The 18520-nt window shown below is 39.6% G+C and overlaps 1 protein-coding gene across 1 annotated transcript; it reads right to left on the bottom strand.

Annotated features, from left to right (window-relative positions):
• Window positions 1–232: 232 nt before the first annotated feature.
• On the bottom strand, window positions 233–8671 carry masp2 (MBL associated serine protease 2). Its single transcript, XM_029664537.2, has 6 exons — window positions 8586–8671; window positions 7557–7779; window positions 7042–7219; window positions 4340–4471; window positions 2913–3109; window positions 233–2731 (listed from the first exon to the last, which is right to left on the bottom strand). Exons 1-6 carry the CDS (start codon window positions 8591–8593, stop codon window positions 2567–2569), a joined length of 903 nt encoding a protein of 300 aa, XP_029520397.1. The 5' UTR covers window positions 8594–8671; the 3' UTR covers window positions 233–2566.
• Window positions 8672–18520: the final 9849 nt, after the last annotated feature.

The raw sequence follows: 18520 nt of genomic DNA, 5'->3' as shown, positions 1-18520 counted from the left end.
CAAGAAACTGTTGGCCTTCAAATGATAAAGTTAGGCTCATGCTAGAAGCAATTTGTGAGAACTACAGTTCTCTCCTTCCAACAATAGCAGTTCATTTAAAGAGGCAATCTGGGATTGCTACATCCATTTTTGGACTGTTAAGTTAATGATAGCCTATAGCCATTGATTGTGGATTGAAAAGATAAATGCATCATGAGCTCAATTCAACTGTCTTACTCTATTGCGACCCACAATTTAATTGTTTTACACATTTTTCTGTAAACAATGTATTTAAAAACACACTGCTTTGATTCACATGATTTAAAACAACTAATTTGTTCTCATAGAATAGAGATGGTTAATTCCTGCATCCATAGTTGTAGCTATGAATTTGAGTGATTACATTTATCTAGCCCCATCCCTTAGCTGCTTGCTAAAGTGTCTGAGAACAGGCAATTTCATCAGACTGAAGCACCGTAGAATATCAGTTTTTATAGATGAGTAGCTAGGGAGCACGAAGAATAAATGCATATTGTATGAAGGTTAAACAACGACAAATCATTGCTTCTTAGACGGAAGACATAGCAGCAGCTGATTTGACTTTTAAACTACTTTTACTGCATTAATTTAATGCTTCGAGTGCCTGTTTGTGTGGAAAATATCAGACCGAGTAACTGTTTGCATATAGTAATTGTGAAGTTCTGGCTTTGAGGGTCACTACAATATCTGCTACCTTCGGAAAACCATTGGATATTACAAGGACAGTATTACGGCAGTATTTTTATTTGGGAGGTACATGTTATATCAGAAACCAGAGGGCAAAATTGTGAATATGGGTATTTATCTGAATGCATTGGAACTATTTAGAGGTGTCCCGCAAGGATGACCAGTGTCTCTTTAGTTATTATACTAGCTATTGAGATGTTGACCATCTCTTTGAGGAACTCATTTATAGATATGAGAGTTTTTTGTTGTAAGGTCATGTGATCGGGTAAAACTCTGGGGCCTTTGTTGCAGTAACATTGGATGTTCATTGAAGTCTAGGTAAAAGTGGACACGTCTAGGGTGCTGATGTGCTTTGATCCGTAAGATTTTGTTCTCCTCTGCTTGGCAGTGTACTGCATGACAGCACCCCATTTCAACGAGTCCTGTTAGTCTGTCTCCAAGTCATTGTTGCACTTATATTGTTTAGTCTTTCTTCTGACCTCTGCATCTGTACAGGCACACAAAGATTGCTCTAAACAAAATTATTTTAAAGCTACAGTCTGGGATAGTAGTAGACTGCCCTGACTGAAGCTGTGAAGATGCCTGGGGGAACAACAGGACAGAAGTTGCTACTGTAGCATCACATTCATAATCTTCATAGGAGATTAGCCTCCACCTTGGTCTCCAGAGCCTTCACTTTGGTCTCACTGGCATTCAGTATGTCCTTCAGAAGTATTAGGATCTTCAAGAGGACCTCAGGTTTCTCCTCTAGGGCTTTGAACCGGACCTGAAGGAAATTGGGATCCTCAGCCTTCACCCCACAGACACAACACTGAACAGCAACAACAGCACAGCTACCACTGACTTCATAGTCACATTATAGAATATAATTGAGTAGAATAGATTAGAATAGTCCAACAACAACATCCTGGGGATAGGGGGGTTGAAAACCCCAACAGCAATCACAAACACACACTACTAATTATCAAACTAAGCAACAGAAAGCACGTGATAAATACACCATTTCACCATCTGCCAGAGTACAAACAACATTCAAAAATAAATGTAGTACTGGGGGAATGTAGTACTGCAGGATGTAAGTTAAAGAACTGCTCACGATTACAGTAAACTCTAAAAAAACAATACCAGAGGGGTATCCTATGAAGTACGCTTGATCCACTCAGGATTTTATTACCTATTGTTTATGCCGTCTTTGGTGTGGTTATCAATGCATGAGCACCTTTTTTCCCCACTCCTATCAATAAAATAATTTCATCATAATCATTTTATTTTTCAATCAAAAGTTTTAATGTGTGTGAAGTTTCAAATGCATTCTGTCATTACTATCTTCTTCAATGAAGGTGATGATGACAATATTTTTGCGATATCAAGGGAATCTGATTTCATTGGTCTTTTAACTTGCGGCACAGAAACGTAATTCAGGGTAAATGGAGTTAGCCCTTAGTTAGCCTGCCCCAGAGCAGGTTAAGGATTCATTGCCATAGAAGTGTACCTGGCTAAAGGGTGAGCCACATTCGTATGACTGGTTATACCAAGTTGAACTCAGAGTTGGCCAAAGTTACCTTGCTAACTCCTCAAACCTGATTCGTAAGATACCACTCTGGAAAAAAAAATAGTCAATGTTTTGATTGATGGGAAGTTAACTTATCTAATTATGACTAGAGGGTAATGCTCTATTTGAAAGGGAAACCTACTTGCCAATAGTTTCCTGTAAATTACTGGAAAATTCACAGTAAGCCCTTTACAGTGTTATGTAATTAACACTGGAGTTTGCTTGTTGAATTAGGCCTTTTATATCATGTGGATTATCAAAGATTTCAGACAAGGTATCACATTGGCATAGCATGTGATTTAAGTTCTACTATGCTTTTTGAACTCCCAAGCTGGTATACTTAATCTTCCATCCCTTGTTTTTCCCTGAGAGGTCCGACCTGAATGAGACATGTACTTGGTAACTGCCCGTGTCTATCTTGCCAGGAGGAGATGCTCCACAGAACGGTCCGTACTCTTGTCCTTCCGTAAAGATCTTGGAAGAGAAGGAAAACTTGGTCAGGAACTCCAAGGCCATACATCTTCCAAGGGGGGACAGCAGACAAAGACAAGTTGCTTCTAGAGCATGAGTAGGAATACATTGTGTATTCATCAGCCCTTGTGTCTTTGATTGGTTACTTTAAAGGATGGCCCTACGCTAGTATGCACCGGCTGACCTTCAAGACATCATATGGACAGGGGACGTCCGAGTGGCCCTCTACGTCAAACGGTTCCTGGAAGTCCAGTAGCACTCTGAATCCCTCTGGTAGGAGTATGGTGTAGTTACAATGACTCATTGTGGGGTATGGACTGGGATAACCCGGGCTGGTCAACTCTCCTGACCTCTCCGTCAGCACCTGACCTCTGCAAGGCACTACAGAGGAAAAGACACAGATCAAATCAGTGTTTGTATTTATTTGTTTATTTTAAAGCAGTTTATTCTCATTATTTGAAGCACTTCTAAAAGACAGCCTAGTTAATAAAAATGGATAGTAAGTGCAAAAACATTGAGAAGCTTTCCATTGTCTTGTCATAATTCACCCTTATTATCTTTTAGTGGACGCAAAAACCTTCTGGCATAAGCAATCGGGCTCATTTAAACTGAATTATTACTCTAGTAAGTACACAGATGTTGTAATAGACAACAACAAATCGATATCTCAAGGAGGCAGAGTTGCTGTAATTTATATAATTTGAGAAATTTGAAAGCGGATAATTGTTTTTGTCTATTCATCCCCTGATATGTGGTGTCACTTTATCCTCTGGCTAAGAATACCAATTTAAGGCACGTCCACGTCGGTAATTGTGATTAATTACCTAGCATCAGTGCGCTATTAGCGTTGAAAACAGGTATCAATTTTCGACGCCTTTTCCAGGGAGCTTTTCCCTTAGGAATCTCTAGTAATTAACCTAGCCTTGCGCCAGCTGGCAGAGATCAACTACTTTCTACAGCTCTGTGCTTCTTCACTCTGAAATTACTTTGTAATCACTCCACTATGCTGTAATAAGCTGCTGTGTGCGTACTTATTTCAAACACGTGGCAGCAGTGTGCCCTGCTCTGAAAGTGCTGTAAATTATCTTTAGAGATGGACATAAAGTCTGTTCTGTGTTCATGGGATAAGTGAAGGACAAATGGACAGTCAAATGACTATCCTCAGGTACACTCCCAATTTTCTGTTCTTTGGGGACATTAGAATTCAGAAAGTAAAACATACATTCAATATTGTTTTTCTTTCTTGTGAAGACATATTTCCCCTCAGTTTCTTTGTGCTGTATTCCGAAACATTGGAGAACTTCTTTAAGTGGTATGGATAGGAAAGCCTTTTAGCTGTGTAATGGTCTAAAGCCAATTCTAATTAAATGTGCTATCTCTTTGTAGTATTCATGAATATATACATGTATTCATGTTTGAAACCATTCCAAGCTGAGAGGAAAGCATTGCATTTGTATAATGAATTAATCAAAAATGTAGCCTAAACTATGTAGGCCCTATAGGTTCACAAACACTGCTATCAGTATTAGACCAACAAATCAAATCGTATGAATAATACTCCCTCATTCATTGGATTTCCTGTTTTTTTTGTCTAGTTTAAATCACCCTTACCAGTGCAGGACCTTTTGTTGTCATGGAGCACGTATCCCAACCTGCAAGTGCAGTAATAACCACCAACATAATTGTGACAATAATGGTCACACACAGACTCCCCATCTACCGTGCTGAGGCACTCATTGATGTCTGTGAACAGGGAGAGAGAAGCCAGTTAATATAGACCTACAAGAATAATGTTACATTTGGGTTGCAGATACAAACATACATTCAAAGATGGGTTCCAGGTCATTGAGGATGCATTGATAACATTTCAGGTATACATAATTATGTATAATTGATAATTAAGGGGTTTACAAGCAGTTTTAGAATAAACGTAATTATTAGTGTATAGATGATACAAGTAGAAAAACAAGTAAAGTGAAGTTCATATAATTAATTTCCAGAAGTAATAATTTATATTTCACATTCATAGGCACATTTATATTGGTCCAACGCAGGACAATTTAAGTACTACTATATAGGCAATGGAGTCTGAACAGTCATCTCGGGTCAGGGGCCTTTTTTCCTGATTCCTCTACTGAATTGGGTATTCTGAGATCATTATACCTACTGTTTTATATTGCTAGTTGGTCGTTGTGAGGAAAATTCTGAAGATTTGGGGTTCTCTGTATATACGTATCTTCTGTAGTCTGTCCCCAACAGCAATGGTCTGACAGCACCATTGTCAACATTCGTCTACTAAAGAATATATATATTTTATAATTGTTTCCCAAGGGGTTGTGCTTGAATTAAACCAATGTGAGTTATTCAGAGTCTCCTGTTTCTTGACCCAGAGTTAACCCTTGAACATTTCTCCTCTATCTTGATTCTGTTGGTGGATAAACACACACCTTTTTAAACAATTTAGTCAAGAACAGATCAAACCCTCTGATCTTTCAGAGTTTATTCAGATGAGGAACCAGGTTTAGGCAAAAGTAATGAAAACTGACTAACAGATTAGCAATCTATCAGAAAATGTAGAAACAGATTTATCTCGAGAAAGCTAAATCCAGTTACTTTCTAAGCTCCATCTCTGCTGGTGATCCTTCTAAATTTTGGGAAACAGTTAATTCACTGAAGTGTACAAAATCCTATTCTTCCCTACCTAAGCAGGTTCTGTTTGACTCTGGCATCATTGCTGAAAATAAGGATATAAGGGATGCTTTTAATAATAATTGCATCTCATCTTCTTGGTAAGCAACTCCAGTGTAGATTTTGCCTTGTTTTTTAGGTTATTATTCTGCTGAAAGGAGAATTCATCTCCCAGTGTCTGGTGGAAAGCAGACTGAACCAGGTTTTCCTCTAGGATTTTGCATGTGCTTAGCTCCATTCTGTTTCTTTTTTATCCTGGAAAACTCCAAGGTGCTTAACGATTACAAGCGTAGCCATAACATGAAGCAGCCACCACTATGCTTGAAAATATTGAGTGGTACTCAGTAATATGTTGTGCTGCATTTGCCCCAAACATAACACTTTGCATTCAGGACAAAAGGTTAATTGCTTTGCCACATTTTTTACAGTATTGCTTTAGCGCCTTGTTGCAAACAGGATGCATCATTTGGAATATTTATATTCTGTACAAGCTTCCTTTTAACTAGGTTAGCATTGTGGAGTAACTACAATGTTGTTGATCCATCTTCAGTTTTCTCCTATCACAGCCATTAAACTCTAGCTGTTTTAAAGTCACCATTGGCCTCATGGTGAAATCCCTTTGGTAACTGAGTTAAGAAGGACGCCTGTATCTTTATAGTGATTGGGTGTATACATACACCATCCAAAGTGTAATTAATAACTTCACCATGCCTATTTTTGCAAGGCATTGGAAAACCTCCCTGGTATTTGGTTGAATCTGTGTTTGAAATTCACTGCTCGGCTATTGCACACAGTGAGTCCATGCAACGTATTATGTGAAATTTTTACTCCTGAACTTTTTTCGGTTTGCAATAACAAAAGGGATGAATACTTATTGACTCAATACATTTCAGTTTTTCATTTTAAATTAATTATGTAAATGTTTCTAAAAACACAGTTACACTTTGAAATTTTGGGGTATTACGTGTAGGCCAGTGACAAAAAAAATGTATCGAAATGTAATACATTTTAAATTTAGGCTGTAACCCAACAAATTGTGATAAAAGTTAAGGGGTGTGAATACGTTTGGAAGGCACTGTATATGTATGCAGCTGCCACTTCATTAAAGCTGTTAGATTCAGTTTATCATAGAGCTTTAACACTGCCTACCGGTTCAATACACATCCCTGCAGTATTTTCCATGAAGTAGGCTGGCTCTCTTTGAAGTCTCATAGGTCAATTGATTCACTGCTATTTTTTTCTTTACAAAGCTCTTTTACAAAAACTCCTGCAGTACCTAACATCATGATACACCTTTAAACATATCAGTTACCATACCTGGTCTCAGGGATGGCTAACTCTAGAAATTCCTTCAGTTTCCTCAGTTAGGTAAAACAGCTTTTTGTTTCTTTGCACCCCATGAATGGAACAATCAACAGATTTCCCTATAACTGGATGTACTGGTGCCTCTTGGGTAGTTCAACATGTTGATTGCGAACCTCTTTGCTGAGGAATGTGATTGTTTTACTTCAATGTGTTTTATATATTTGTATTTTATTGTATTTTGTCAATTGTGTTCACGGAAGAGATCTTGGTCTCAATGGGACACCCTGTTAAAGTAATGGTAAAATAAAATTCTACTTCACCTTCTGAGGTGTAAAATGCTTGAAAGCCAGTGAAACGCCCCTCATTGGAGTAGTCACTTCTGAAGACTACCGACATGATGTTCCCAGCCGACAGGATAACTGTGTTACTGGGGGCGTCTACATACTCTTTCTCCCCTTCGCCACAGAAACGTAATGTCTCATTGGCCTCTGCAAACACCTAGTTCAACATGAGCACAGACAGATTTCTAACAAGTTAATGAGTGCATGCAGTTCTTGGGGGTGTTTCTCAGGACCAGTGGAGGCTGATGGATGGAGAAACCGGAGAAAGAGCGCATTGTAATGGCTGGAATGTAATAAATGGAGCGGTAGCAAAACATATGCAATAAATAAATAATTAATCTATGAACACAACTTATTATTATAAATGATCATGTGTGAATGCATAACTTTCATTTGCAAATGTTTAATACCGTTGATTCCAATGTAGCCATTAGAATGAGGTATGCCCTCCCAATTTCTCCCTTCACCAGCCTCTACTGCTCAGGACTGTTTACCTGAATATAATCATATTCACAGTGGTGGGAGGGTTCCAGACTGAAGTGGGTGAAGTAGAGTTTAACCCTGTGGCTTTCTGGGACGGAGATGTTCCACACTGTGTGATGGTTGTTGGGGTATGGGCGAGGGAAGTTGGGGGAAGTGAAGCTGCCAAACAACCCCGTCATTTCCACGCTCAGAGATACAGGAAGCAGGACGGCGAGGACAGATACACAATACGCCCTGTGTACCAAAGTGAGATGAAAACATTCAAGCTGCAGTCTAAGATTTACAGCAATTTCAGCTAATGAAATATACAAGTTCATTTTGAAGAATATGATTTATACCTTAATAAGATCAGTAAAACTGCCTTACTATATCATAACCAAAACAATGGACCAATTACCCTATTGTTTATGTTTTTTGTTGTCATTGGAGACTTTGTAAACAAATTATGTAAAACTTCAAATCATAAAAAAGTGATGTTGCTTTCAAGTAATGCCATTCCTTGAGCACTGCATGTTAAAATGTTATTGTGGGATGCATTTGCTCCATTGTTGATGTTTTCGTTGGTGGTCCTCTCTGTCATATTCATGCACTTTAAAAGGGGCAATCTGAAGTTGCTACATACATTTTTGGACTTATACATTCATTATATGTACTCATTGATTTAAAAATATACTTGTATTACTTATTAATGCCTTGAGCTTAGTTTAACTGTCGTATCTCATCAGAACCCAAAATACAAGCTTGTTTTTACTCCAATGTTTGTAAACAAATGAAATGTAAACCAATATTACAGCCTCAAAACATGGTTAAAATCATAATTTTGATCTCATGGATGATCCATCCATATTTCTGTCTATGGATTTGAGATTGATTACATTTCTCCAGCCCCATCCGTAGCTTTTTACAGAAACAGGGGCGGGGAGTTCACTTTGTTATTGTTTCAACTGTTGATTGCCCATTTAAAACAAGTGTGGCTTCAGACTACATTCTTCAGATCTATTCATTTGATTCCTAATGAAGAACTCGCAGTGATAACTTACCAGTTCATCTCGGCTGCAGAAGATTCCAGAGGAGCAGTGTCATAGGTTTTGTTCAGTGTCTCAGAACGTTTGACTATCTTTGAACCCTTGTGCTCTCAAGGTTAATGAACTAGCGTCCTGACTAGCCGACTTTGGGCAAACAAACAAAGCAATGATGGACTCATGATTTGTTCTATCTACAACACCCTATAACCCTGTTGACTTTTACAGCATCAATCTGGTGCCAACAACTGTTCTTAGACTATTCCTCACTTTATATATATATATATCTACTGTACCAGTCAGTACCTGTCATTACTGTATATGTTCAGAGCCATATTCCTATAAAAATGAGAGAGGGTCAAATGTTGTTTAAGTGTTCACCTGCCTCGTATTCTTTTGGGGTGCTGCTATACGCCACCAATTGCTAACAGTCAGTATTTGGATAATATGTGTGCAATGCTTGATAGTGTGTGATGTTAACAGAAAAGTCTATTTTATGGGTGACCTGAACATTGACTGGTTAGCAACTTTCTGTCCTCTCAATAGGAAGCTTCTAACTGTGACGAATGCCTGTAATTTGAGCCAGGTTATCACTCAACCAACTAGAGTGTAAACCAATAGTGTTGGATCTATTGAAAGGACAGCTTTTTTCCATCTACGTAACATTGCAAAAAATCAGAAACTTTCTGTCCAAAAATGATGCAGAAATATTAATCCATGCTTTTGTCACTTCTAGGTTAGACTACTGCAATGCTCTACTTTCCGGCTACCCGGATAAAGCACTAAATACATTTCAGTTAGTGCTAAATACGGCTGCTAGAATCCTGACTAGAACCAAAAAATTGGATCATATTACCCCAGGGCTAGCCTCCATACACTGGCTTCCTGTCAAGGCAAGGGCTGATTTCAAGGTTTTACTGCTAACCTACAAAGCATTACATGGGCTTGCTCCTACCTATCTCTCTGATTTGGTCCTGCCGTACATACCTACACGTACTCTACGGTCACAAGACGCAGGCCTCCTAATTGTCCCTAGAATTTCTAAGCAAACAGCTGGAGGCAGGGCTTTCTCCTATAGAGCTCCATTTTTATGGAATGGTCTGCCTACCCATGTGAGAGACGCAAACTCGGTCTCAACCTTTAAGTCTTTACTGAAGACTCATCTCTTTAGTGGGTCATATTATTGAGTGTAGTCTGGCCCAGGAGTGTGAAGGTGAACGGAAAGGCTCTGGAGCAACGAACCACCCTTGCTGTCTCTGCCTGGCCGGTTCCCCTCTTTCCACTGGGATTCTCTGCCTCTAACCCTATTACAGAGGCTGAGTCACTGGCTTACTAGGGCTCTTTCATACCGTCCCTAGGAGGGGTGCGTCACTTGAGTGGGTTGAGTCACTGATGTGATCTTCCTGTCTGGGTTGGCGCCCCCCCCTTGGGTTGTGCCGTGGCGGAGATCTTTGTGGGCTATACTCGGCCTTGTCTCAGGATGGTAAGTTGGTGGTTGAAGATATCCCTCTAGTGGTGTGGGGGCTGTGCTTTGGCAAAGTGGGTGGGGTTATATCCTTCCTGTTTGGCCCTGTCCGGGGGTGTCATCGTATGGAGCCACAGTGTCTCCTGACCCCTCCTGTCTCAGCCTCCAGTATTTATGCAAACTACTGCAGCAGTTTGTGTCGGGGGGCTATGGTCAGTTTGTTATATCTGGAGTACTTCTCCTGTCCTATCCGGTGTCCTGTGTGAATTTAAGTATGCTCTCTCTAATTCTCTCTTTCTTTCGCTCTCTCGGAGGACCTGAGCCCTAGGACCATGCCTCAGGACTACCTGACATGATGACTCCTTGCTGTCCCCAGTCCATCTGGCTGTGCTGCTGCTCCAGTTTCAATTGTTCTGCCTGTGATTATTATTATTTGACCATGCTGGTCATTTATGAACATTTGAACATCTTGGTCATGTTCTGTTATAATCTCCACCCGGCACAGCCAGAAGAGGACTGGCCACCCCACATAGCCTGGTTCCTCTCTAGGTTTCTTCCTAGGTTTTGGCCTTTCTGGGGAGTTTTTACTAGTCACCGTGCTTCTACACCTGCATTGCTTGCTGTTTGGGGTTTTAGGCTGGGTTTCTGTACAGCACTTTGAGATATCAGCTGATGTATGAAGGGCTATATAAATACATTTGATTTGATTTGATCTGTTACATCCACTTGTATTGATCATATCTTCACTAATGCTGCAGAGCTTTGCTCCCAAGCAATATCTGTTTCCATTGGCTATAGTGACAGTAACATTGTGGTAATAACAAGGAAAGCCACAGGTTGGATAGTAAAACGCACACTCTGCACTCTGATTGGACCAGCAAACTAGCAGTCAACACAGGTCAGGTGGTGAGCTAGTGCTTTTTTCTCTTGTTGAAATGTTTGCTCTTGCTTTAAATGCATAGGCCCTATGTGGTACATCTATATTCTATCTAATACTACAAAAAATGCTTACGTTTCATAATTCCATCCCCATACCATTTATTGCAACACGTAGATATTTCTGTTTCATATTTGATTGGTCTACGATACATTTTCATTTAGTCCTACCATTTCTTACGCTCTGAGTGGGAGCAATGTTTATTGTGCACATGAACGTTCACAAGACTCATGAGGAAGAAATGTTGTTTATTTAATTCAATGTATGGTTAACTTTGTTCATATTTCATGGGTTATGTCAGAGTTCCTTGTGTCTGTGTTCTATGTCTCTGTCATTCTGGTTGTGGATAATAGGCTCACATAGAAATAGGCTACCTAGCCTGCGCGGCACGCTTTGGAGTCAGAACATTGAATAAGAGAAAATGATTTTTCCATGTATGAATGGTGTTGAAATGTCATGAATAATCATTAAGTCTGATTAAGTGAAATATACTGTACATTGGAAATTGCCTTTTACATTGTAGAATCAGTTTATTGGTTGTAATTGCCAATTGAGTAATTGTATGGTCTTGGGGGCAAAGTGCTTATATTATGTAGGCCTACCTGTTTGAGCTCCTGTTAGACAGATTCGATTTGGTTTCTCAAGTGGAGGCTGTAAAGTTTTAACCTCTACCTGTGTCCGTTCAGATATGATAGGTTAAGCCTGATACAACGGCTATTTCTTTTGGACTATTGCCCGTGTATACTTGATACATCTACTTGTATATTTTGTATGATATGGCGCTTTCACAATTGGATCACCAAGACCTGTGAATACATCTATACTCTGAGCACGTCAACCTTCCTTGCCTTCTGCTGGTTTCATGCCCTTACGACTGCTACACGGTCCCTATTTTACAATTACATAGGCTAATCAAAGTGTGTTGTAGACAAAATAATGAAAAGGGCTGTCTCGTAGCCTCAATAAATAGAAAAAGATTTGTAGTGGAACAAGTCGTTGCATGTATAGATTTATTTTTTACTTGACTTGAGAAATCAATTTGACTTGCTCTTAGAATATATGACTTGGACTTGACCCGTTCTACTTGGAACTTGACTTGAGACTCTGACCTTGAGACTTGCATGTGACTCGAATAATAGTGACTTGGTCCCACCTCTGGCTATTTCACTAGTAAAGTGGAAAAACTCTGAAGTGAAATGACAACATTTTACAGTGAACCATCATACTTTTTAAAAAAAGATCTGATAATGAAAGTGAAGGATTGCGGTTCTGAATTTGGTCAAGTTAGTGTGGCAAGGTGGAAAAGCCACCAGGTATAGACAACCTTGATGGGAAACTATTGAAGTTGGTAGCAAACTGTATTGACACCCCCATTTGCTGGATCGTTGACAAAAGCCTAAAGGAGTGTGTGTGTGTCCGTTAGAAAGAAGCTAAAGTAATTACACTATCTAAAAATAGTAAAGCACCCATGCTGGCTCTAACAGCCTCCCAATCATTTTGCTGCCTGTTCTTAGTATAAATATGGAGAGGATTGTGCTTGACCAAATACAAACCTATTTTTCAGAGAACAAGTTAACTACTGACTCTCAGCATGCATAGAGAAGGGCACTCAACTTGTACCTCACTGACTCAGATGACTGATAATTGGTTAAAATAAATTGATAATAAGATGATAGTTGGAGCTGTATTTTGTTATTTTGTTAGATTTCAGTGCAGTCTTTAATGTAATTGATCATAAATTGTTATTGAAAAACTCACTCGCTTTACATCACCTGCCATCACATGATTGGAGGGTTATGTATCCAATAGAGCGCAGAGAACATTCGTCAATGAAAGATTCTCGAACATCAGATATGTACAGTGCGGCGTCCCTCAGGGCAGTTCCCTTAGGCCGTTACACTTCTCTATTTTTACAAATGATTTGCCACTTGTTACACACATCTAGAATAACTATGTATGTGGATGATTCCACACTCTACATGTCAACACCAAAACCCAGTGAGCTCACTGAAATTCTACATAAGGAGTTACAGTCAGTATCCGAATGGTTGATTAATAATAAACTGGTCTTAAATACATCTAAAACTAAAAGCATTGCATTTGGTTAAAAACATTCTTTAAGACCTGAACCTCAACTGGAGTCGTACATAAAGGGTGTGACCGTTGAGCAAGATGAGGAAGCTAAACTCCTAGGTAAACATTGGATGTTCAATTATCAAGTCATATTGTTAAAGTTGTTGTGAAGATAGGGAGGAGTATGTCTGTTATAAAAATATGTTTGGTGTTTTTTACACAAAAATCAACAGTACTGTGCTTTTACCCCCAAGCAATAAGACTGCTAAATATACTGAACAAAAATATAAATGCAGCATGTAAAGTGTTGGTCCCATGTTTAAGAAGCTGAAATAAAAGATCCAGAAAATGTTCCATATGCACAGAAACCTTAGTTCTCGAAAATGTTGTGCACAAATGTATTTACATCCCTGTTAGTGAGCATTTCTCCTTTGCCAAGATAATCCATTCACCTAACAGGTGAGGCATATCAAGAAGCTGATTAAACAGCATGATCATTACACAGGTTCACAATAAAAGGCCACTCTAAAATGTGGTGGTTTTGTCACACAACACAATGCCACAGATGTCTCAAGTTTTGAAGGAGCATGTAATTGGCATGCTGACTGCAGGAATGTCCACCAGAGCTGTTGCCAGAGAACTGAATGTTTATTTCTCTACCATAAACTGCCTCAAACGTTCTAATAGAGAATTTGGCAGAACTTACCTCCAACAGGCCTCACAACTGCGGGAGCGTCTGAGACCTGACTACCCACACACTCACAAATACTTACACTCAAACACATACACACACATAGTTACACATTCATCACGCTGCTGCTACTCTCTATTATCTATCCTATTGCCTCGTCACTTTACCCTTACCTACTGTATATTTATGAACCTTTATTTAACTAGGCAAGTCAGTTAAGAGCACAAACTTATTTTCAATGACAGCCTAGGAACAGTGGGTTAACTGCCTTGTTCAGGGGCAGAACAACCGATTTTTACCTCGTCAAGATTCAATCTTGCAACCTTTCGGTTAGTAGTCCAACGCTCTACCCACTAGGCTACAAGTTGAACCAACTTGTATATGTACATATCTACCACAATTGGGTACCCCTGCACATCAACTCGGTACTGGTACCCCATGTATATAGCCAAGCTATCATTGCTCATTGGATATTTATTCATTTTTATCATTATTATTAAATTCTTAATTGTTGGGAAGTAAGCATTTCACGTTTTTTTTACAAAGCATGTGACGATTAAAAGTGGATTTGATGATTTTTGTTGTTCAGTTGTTCAGGCTCTGGTCTTGTTTCATTTTGAATAAGTCTGATAAGATGGTCGTGCAGCAAAGAAAGACCTAGCAAAGGTGCAGCTGGCTTGTATTTAAAATGTGTGCGACTATCCTTGCCTCAGTGTTTTGTTACTTGTCATGTTTTGTGGTTTTTGTGGACCCCAGGAAGAGTAGCTGCTGCTTCTGCAAATGCTGATGCTGATCCAAATATACAAATAAACCTACCCACTGGTCACATCAATGTTGTTTTCCCACGTCATTTCAATTCAATTATGTTGAACCAACTTGGAATAGACGGTGAATTGACGTCTTTGCCCAACCTGCTCTATTGTGTTGTTTTCCCAAATATTTTAAAATATCTATTATAATGACATTAATTTATTATGATCTTACTTGCTTGATGTAGCTTTACATTTATTTTTGAACCTTTATTTAACTAGGCAAGTCGGTTACGAACAAATTCTTATTTACAATAATGGCCTACCCCCCTGGGCCAATTGTGGGCCATCCTATGGGAATCCCCATCAGAGCTGGTTGTGATACAGCCTGGAATTGAACCAGGGTCTGTAGTGACGCCTCTAGCACTGAGATGCAGTGCTTTAGACCGCTGCACCACTCGGAAGCCCCGATAAATGATTTATTATCGATGAAGTGTAAAGCAATCAAGAAAGCATTTTCATTAACCATAACGAACCCAGTTTTTTATTCAAAAGTTCACAGTGGTTAATGTCAACCTATCACAATATAAGTATATGACTCTGCACTTGTGAAAATAACAAACACCTAGCATTACCTGCAACATGCATCAAACTCCACAGAGAGTTTTTACTATCTATAATCAGACACTGACAGTGATCAAACAGGACTTGAGTGGCTAATTATTTTCGACCCTGCTATTATAATTGCAGGGCAGTGTGATGTTTTGATAAAATGTGAGAAACATAAATGCATTGTCCCCTAAAATTCATCACCTAAACATGTTTGTTTACATCTCGTTAGCACCAGGGGAGAGCAATCAGTGTAGATTTTTTTTAAATGTAAAAAATAAAAAAACAGAAAGTGTGTTTCAAATTAATTTGACCAGATTACATCACAGAGGGAGAAAAAAAAGCCCTGCACCTGTACTGTGGCAATTACCTTAAGAGCTAAATCTCTTCTAAAGGCTTTTGTAATGCGAGAGCTATTCACTCCTACATTGTGGTGCCTTCCAATAACACTGAATTTGATCTGCCATTAAAAATTATGGGGACCTTTCGACGAGCAACAAATGTATGATAAGTAAGCTTATAATAAGCCCTCCATTTCCAATGCTGTACACTGCTAATGGCTGGTGTGAATTATAATAATTATCCACATAAACGTCAATGGTCATTTTTCTTTGCAAATGACCTGTCTGATTGTGCTCTTCACAAATGTTGCTGTAACATATTCCTCTGTTTCTGATTGAGGTTTGGTTCATAGGTTGTTGAGCCACAGTTGAGGTGAACCAGAATTGCTACTTCAACATTGGTGTTGATGTACTACAATGAACCCTTTCCCTTCCCATGGCTGAACATGTTATGTGAACAAGATAAGGGAGGCTCATTTGAGTCTAATAATGAGTTGCAAATGACACTGGCCAACTCCATTGGACATAGGCCTACAGTGTCTGCATCAAAACAAGGAACAAATCAACTAGTTATGATATCCATTCGTTTTCATAAAACTGCAGGAATTGAACCTCTGTCTACTATATCTCTTTTGCGTGTCTTCGTGTGTACCATGAGTCCAAGGTAAACAGGCAACAGTGTTTCTCTCTCGAGACTATGGCCATGTCCGAAATCTGTCTTGCCTGCTACTTACTAAAACTACATACTATGTACTAATTGTACTACATACTATTTAGAATGTTCTGTTTGGTGAAAACGAATACAGTAAGCAACAAATATCAACAAGCCTAGCGGTTAAGAGCGCTGGGCCAGTAAATTAAAGGTTGCTGGTTTGAATCCCAGAGCCGACTAGGTGAAAAATCTGTTGATGTGTCCTTGAGCAAGGCACATAACCCTAATTGCTCCTGGGTAAGAGCAACTGCTCAATGACTAAAATGTAAATTAATTAGAGGACTGATTTGGTTTGACATTCTTTGTCAAATCTCACCATTAGAACGGTTCCACATTGCAAATATATCCTGACGAATGACTTCTGTAGCCTTGGAGAGAGAACTTCTGTCACTTGTTGTATCAGCTTCGTATGCATGTTGTATATGAGCAGTACATCGCTGCCTTGGCTGTGGGCCTCCATGTTTGGGAAGTTCTCAAGAATTTTGGTTTCTCAGATTGGTTGAGTGAATGCGACCAGATACAGCCGTGCCAAGTTCTTGTAATTTCCTGATGTATATATTTGATATATGCTAATTTGAAGATAGGTGCCACGTGACCATCCATTTCCTTAGCCTCTATGAATGATATTAGTATACCAAAGACAATGCCATCCCTGTAATCACTTTCATTTACCATGCTCTGATATACAGTGAGACTAAGCACTTGTTGTGACTCTATGCCTTTAGTGCAATCATATCAACTTCATAATCATCATCTCCAGCACCACCCCAACATCAACATGTGCGTTTCTATGTCTTGTTGACATCAACCAATTAGAAGACAATCAGTAGCCAATTAGTAGTCAATGCCTACTCATAATTGGTTAAAATCACATGATTCACACCGATGATACCATTGAAAACACTTACAGTGCATTCGCAAAGTGTTCAGACCCCTTTACTTTTTCCACATTTTGTTACATTACAGCCTTATTCTAAAATTTTTTTTTTTAATTAAATCATCAATCTACACACAATACCCCATAATGACAAAGCAAAAACAAGGATTCACACCCTTTGCCATGAGAATCGGTATTACGCTCAGGCTCACCCCGTTTCCATGAATTATCCTTGAGATGTTTCTACAACATGATTGGAGTCCACCTGTGATAAATTCAATTGATTGGACATGATTTGGACAGGCACAAGGTTGGCAGTGCATGTCAGAGTAAAAACCAAGACATGAGGTCAAAGGAATTGTCCGTAGAGCTCCAAGACGGAACGATTGTGTCAAGACACAGATCTAGGGAAGGGTACCAAAAAATGTCTGCAGCATTGAAGGTCCCCAAGAACACAGTGGCCTTCATCATTCTTAAATGGATGAAGTTTGTAACCACCAAGGCTCTTCCTAGAGCTGGCCGCCCGGCCAAACTGAGTAATCAGGAGAGAAGGGCCTTGGTCAGGGTGGTGACCAAGAGCCCAATGGTAACTCTGACAGAGCTTCAGAGATCTTCTGTGGAGATGGGAGAACCTTCCAGAAGGACAACTATCTCTGCAGCACTCTACCAATCAGGCATTTCTGGTAGAGTGGCCAGACAGAAGCCACTCCTCAGTAAAAGATACATGACAGCCTGCTTGGAGTTTGCCAAAAGGCAACTCTCAGACCATGAGAAACAAGATTATCTGGTCTGATGAATCCAAGATTGAACTTTTTGGCCTGAATGCCAATCGTCACACTTGGATTCAACCTGGCCCCATCTCTACTGTGAAGCCTGGTGTTGGCAGCATCATGCTGTGGGGATGTTTTTCCTTGGCAGGGACTGGGAGACTAGTCAGGATTTCAAAGATGTTGTTAGGGTTCATAGAAGGGAATCAGTCTATTGAAATAAATTCATTGGGCCCTAATATATGGATTTCACATGACTGGGCAAGGGCGCTTCCATAGGCCCACCTACTGGGGAGCCAGGCCCAGCCAATCAGAATGAGTTTTTCCCCACAAAAGGGCTTTATTTCAGACAGAAGTACAATCCCGCAGATGAAGAAATCGGATGTGGTCCTGGCTGGTGTGGTTACACGAGGTCTGCGGTTGTGAGGCCTGGTGGCCATACTGCCAAATTCTCGAAAACGATGTTGGAGGCGGCATATGGTAGATCAATAAACATTTAATTATTTGGCAACAGCTCTGTTGGACATTCCTGCAGTCAACATGCCAATTGCACGCTCCCTCAAAACTTGAGACATCTGTGGCATTGTGTTGTGGGATAAAACTGCACATGTTAGAGTGCAATTATATACATTTTGCTATGACTTCATGCCATATTAATATGATATCTGAGTGAGTGACTAACTAAATGAATATGGGCCCACTGGAAGTCAGGGCCTCTCGGCCATGATTACT

This window comes from Oncorhynchus nerka, linkage group LG7, assembly GCF_034236695.1.
Source record: "Oncorhynchus nerka isolate Pitt River linkage group LG7, Oner_Uvic_2.0, whole genome shotgun sequence".
NCBI lineage: Eukaryota > Metazoa > Chordata > Actinopteri > Salmoniformes > Salmonidae > Oncorhynchus > Oncorhynchus nerka.
Note: the sequence above shows the minus strand (reverse complement) of the source record. Positions and strands in the feature narration are given on the sequence as shown.

Bases quoted from the DNA above. Each gene is read 5' to 3' on its own strand.
- masp2 (XM_029664537.2), bottom strand. The intron at 7,220-7,556 runs GTAAACAGTCCT...ATGTTGAACTAG, and splicing joins GTGAATATGATTATATTCAG to GTGTTTGCAGAGGCCAATGA. The intron at 3,110-4,339 runs GTAAGGGTGATT...TTTCCTCTGTAG, and splicing joins CAACAAAAGGTCCTGCACTG to TGCCTTGCAGAGGTCAGGTG.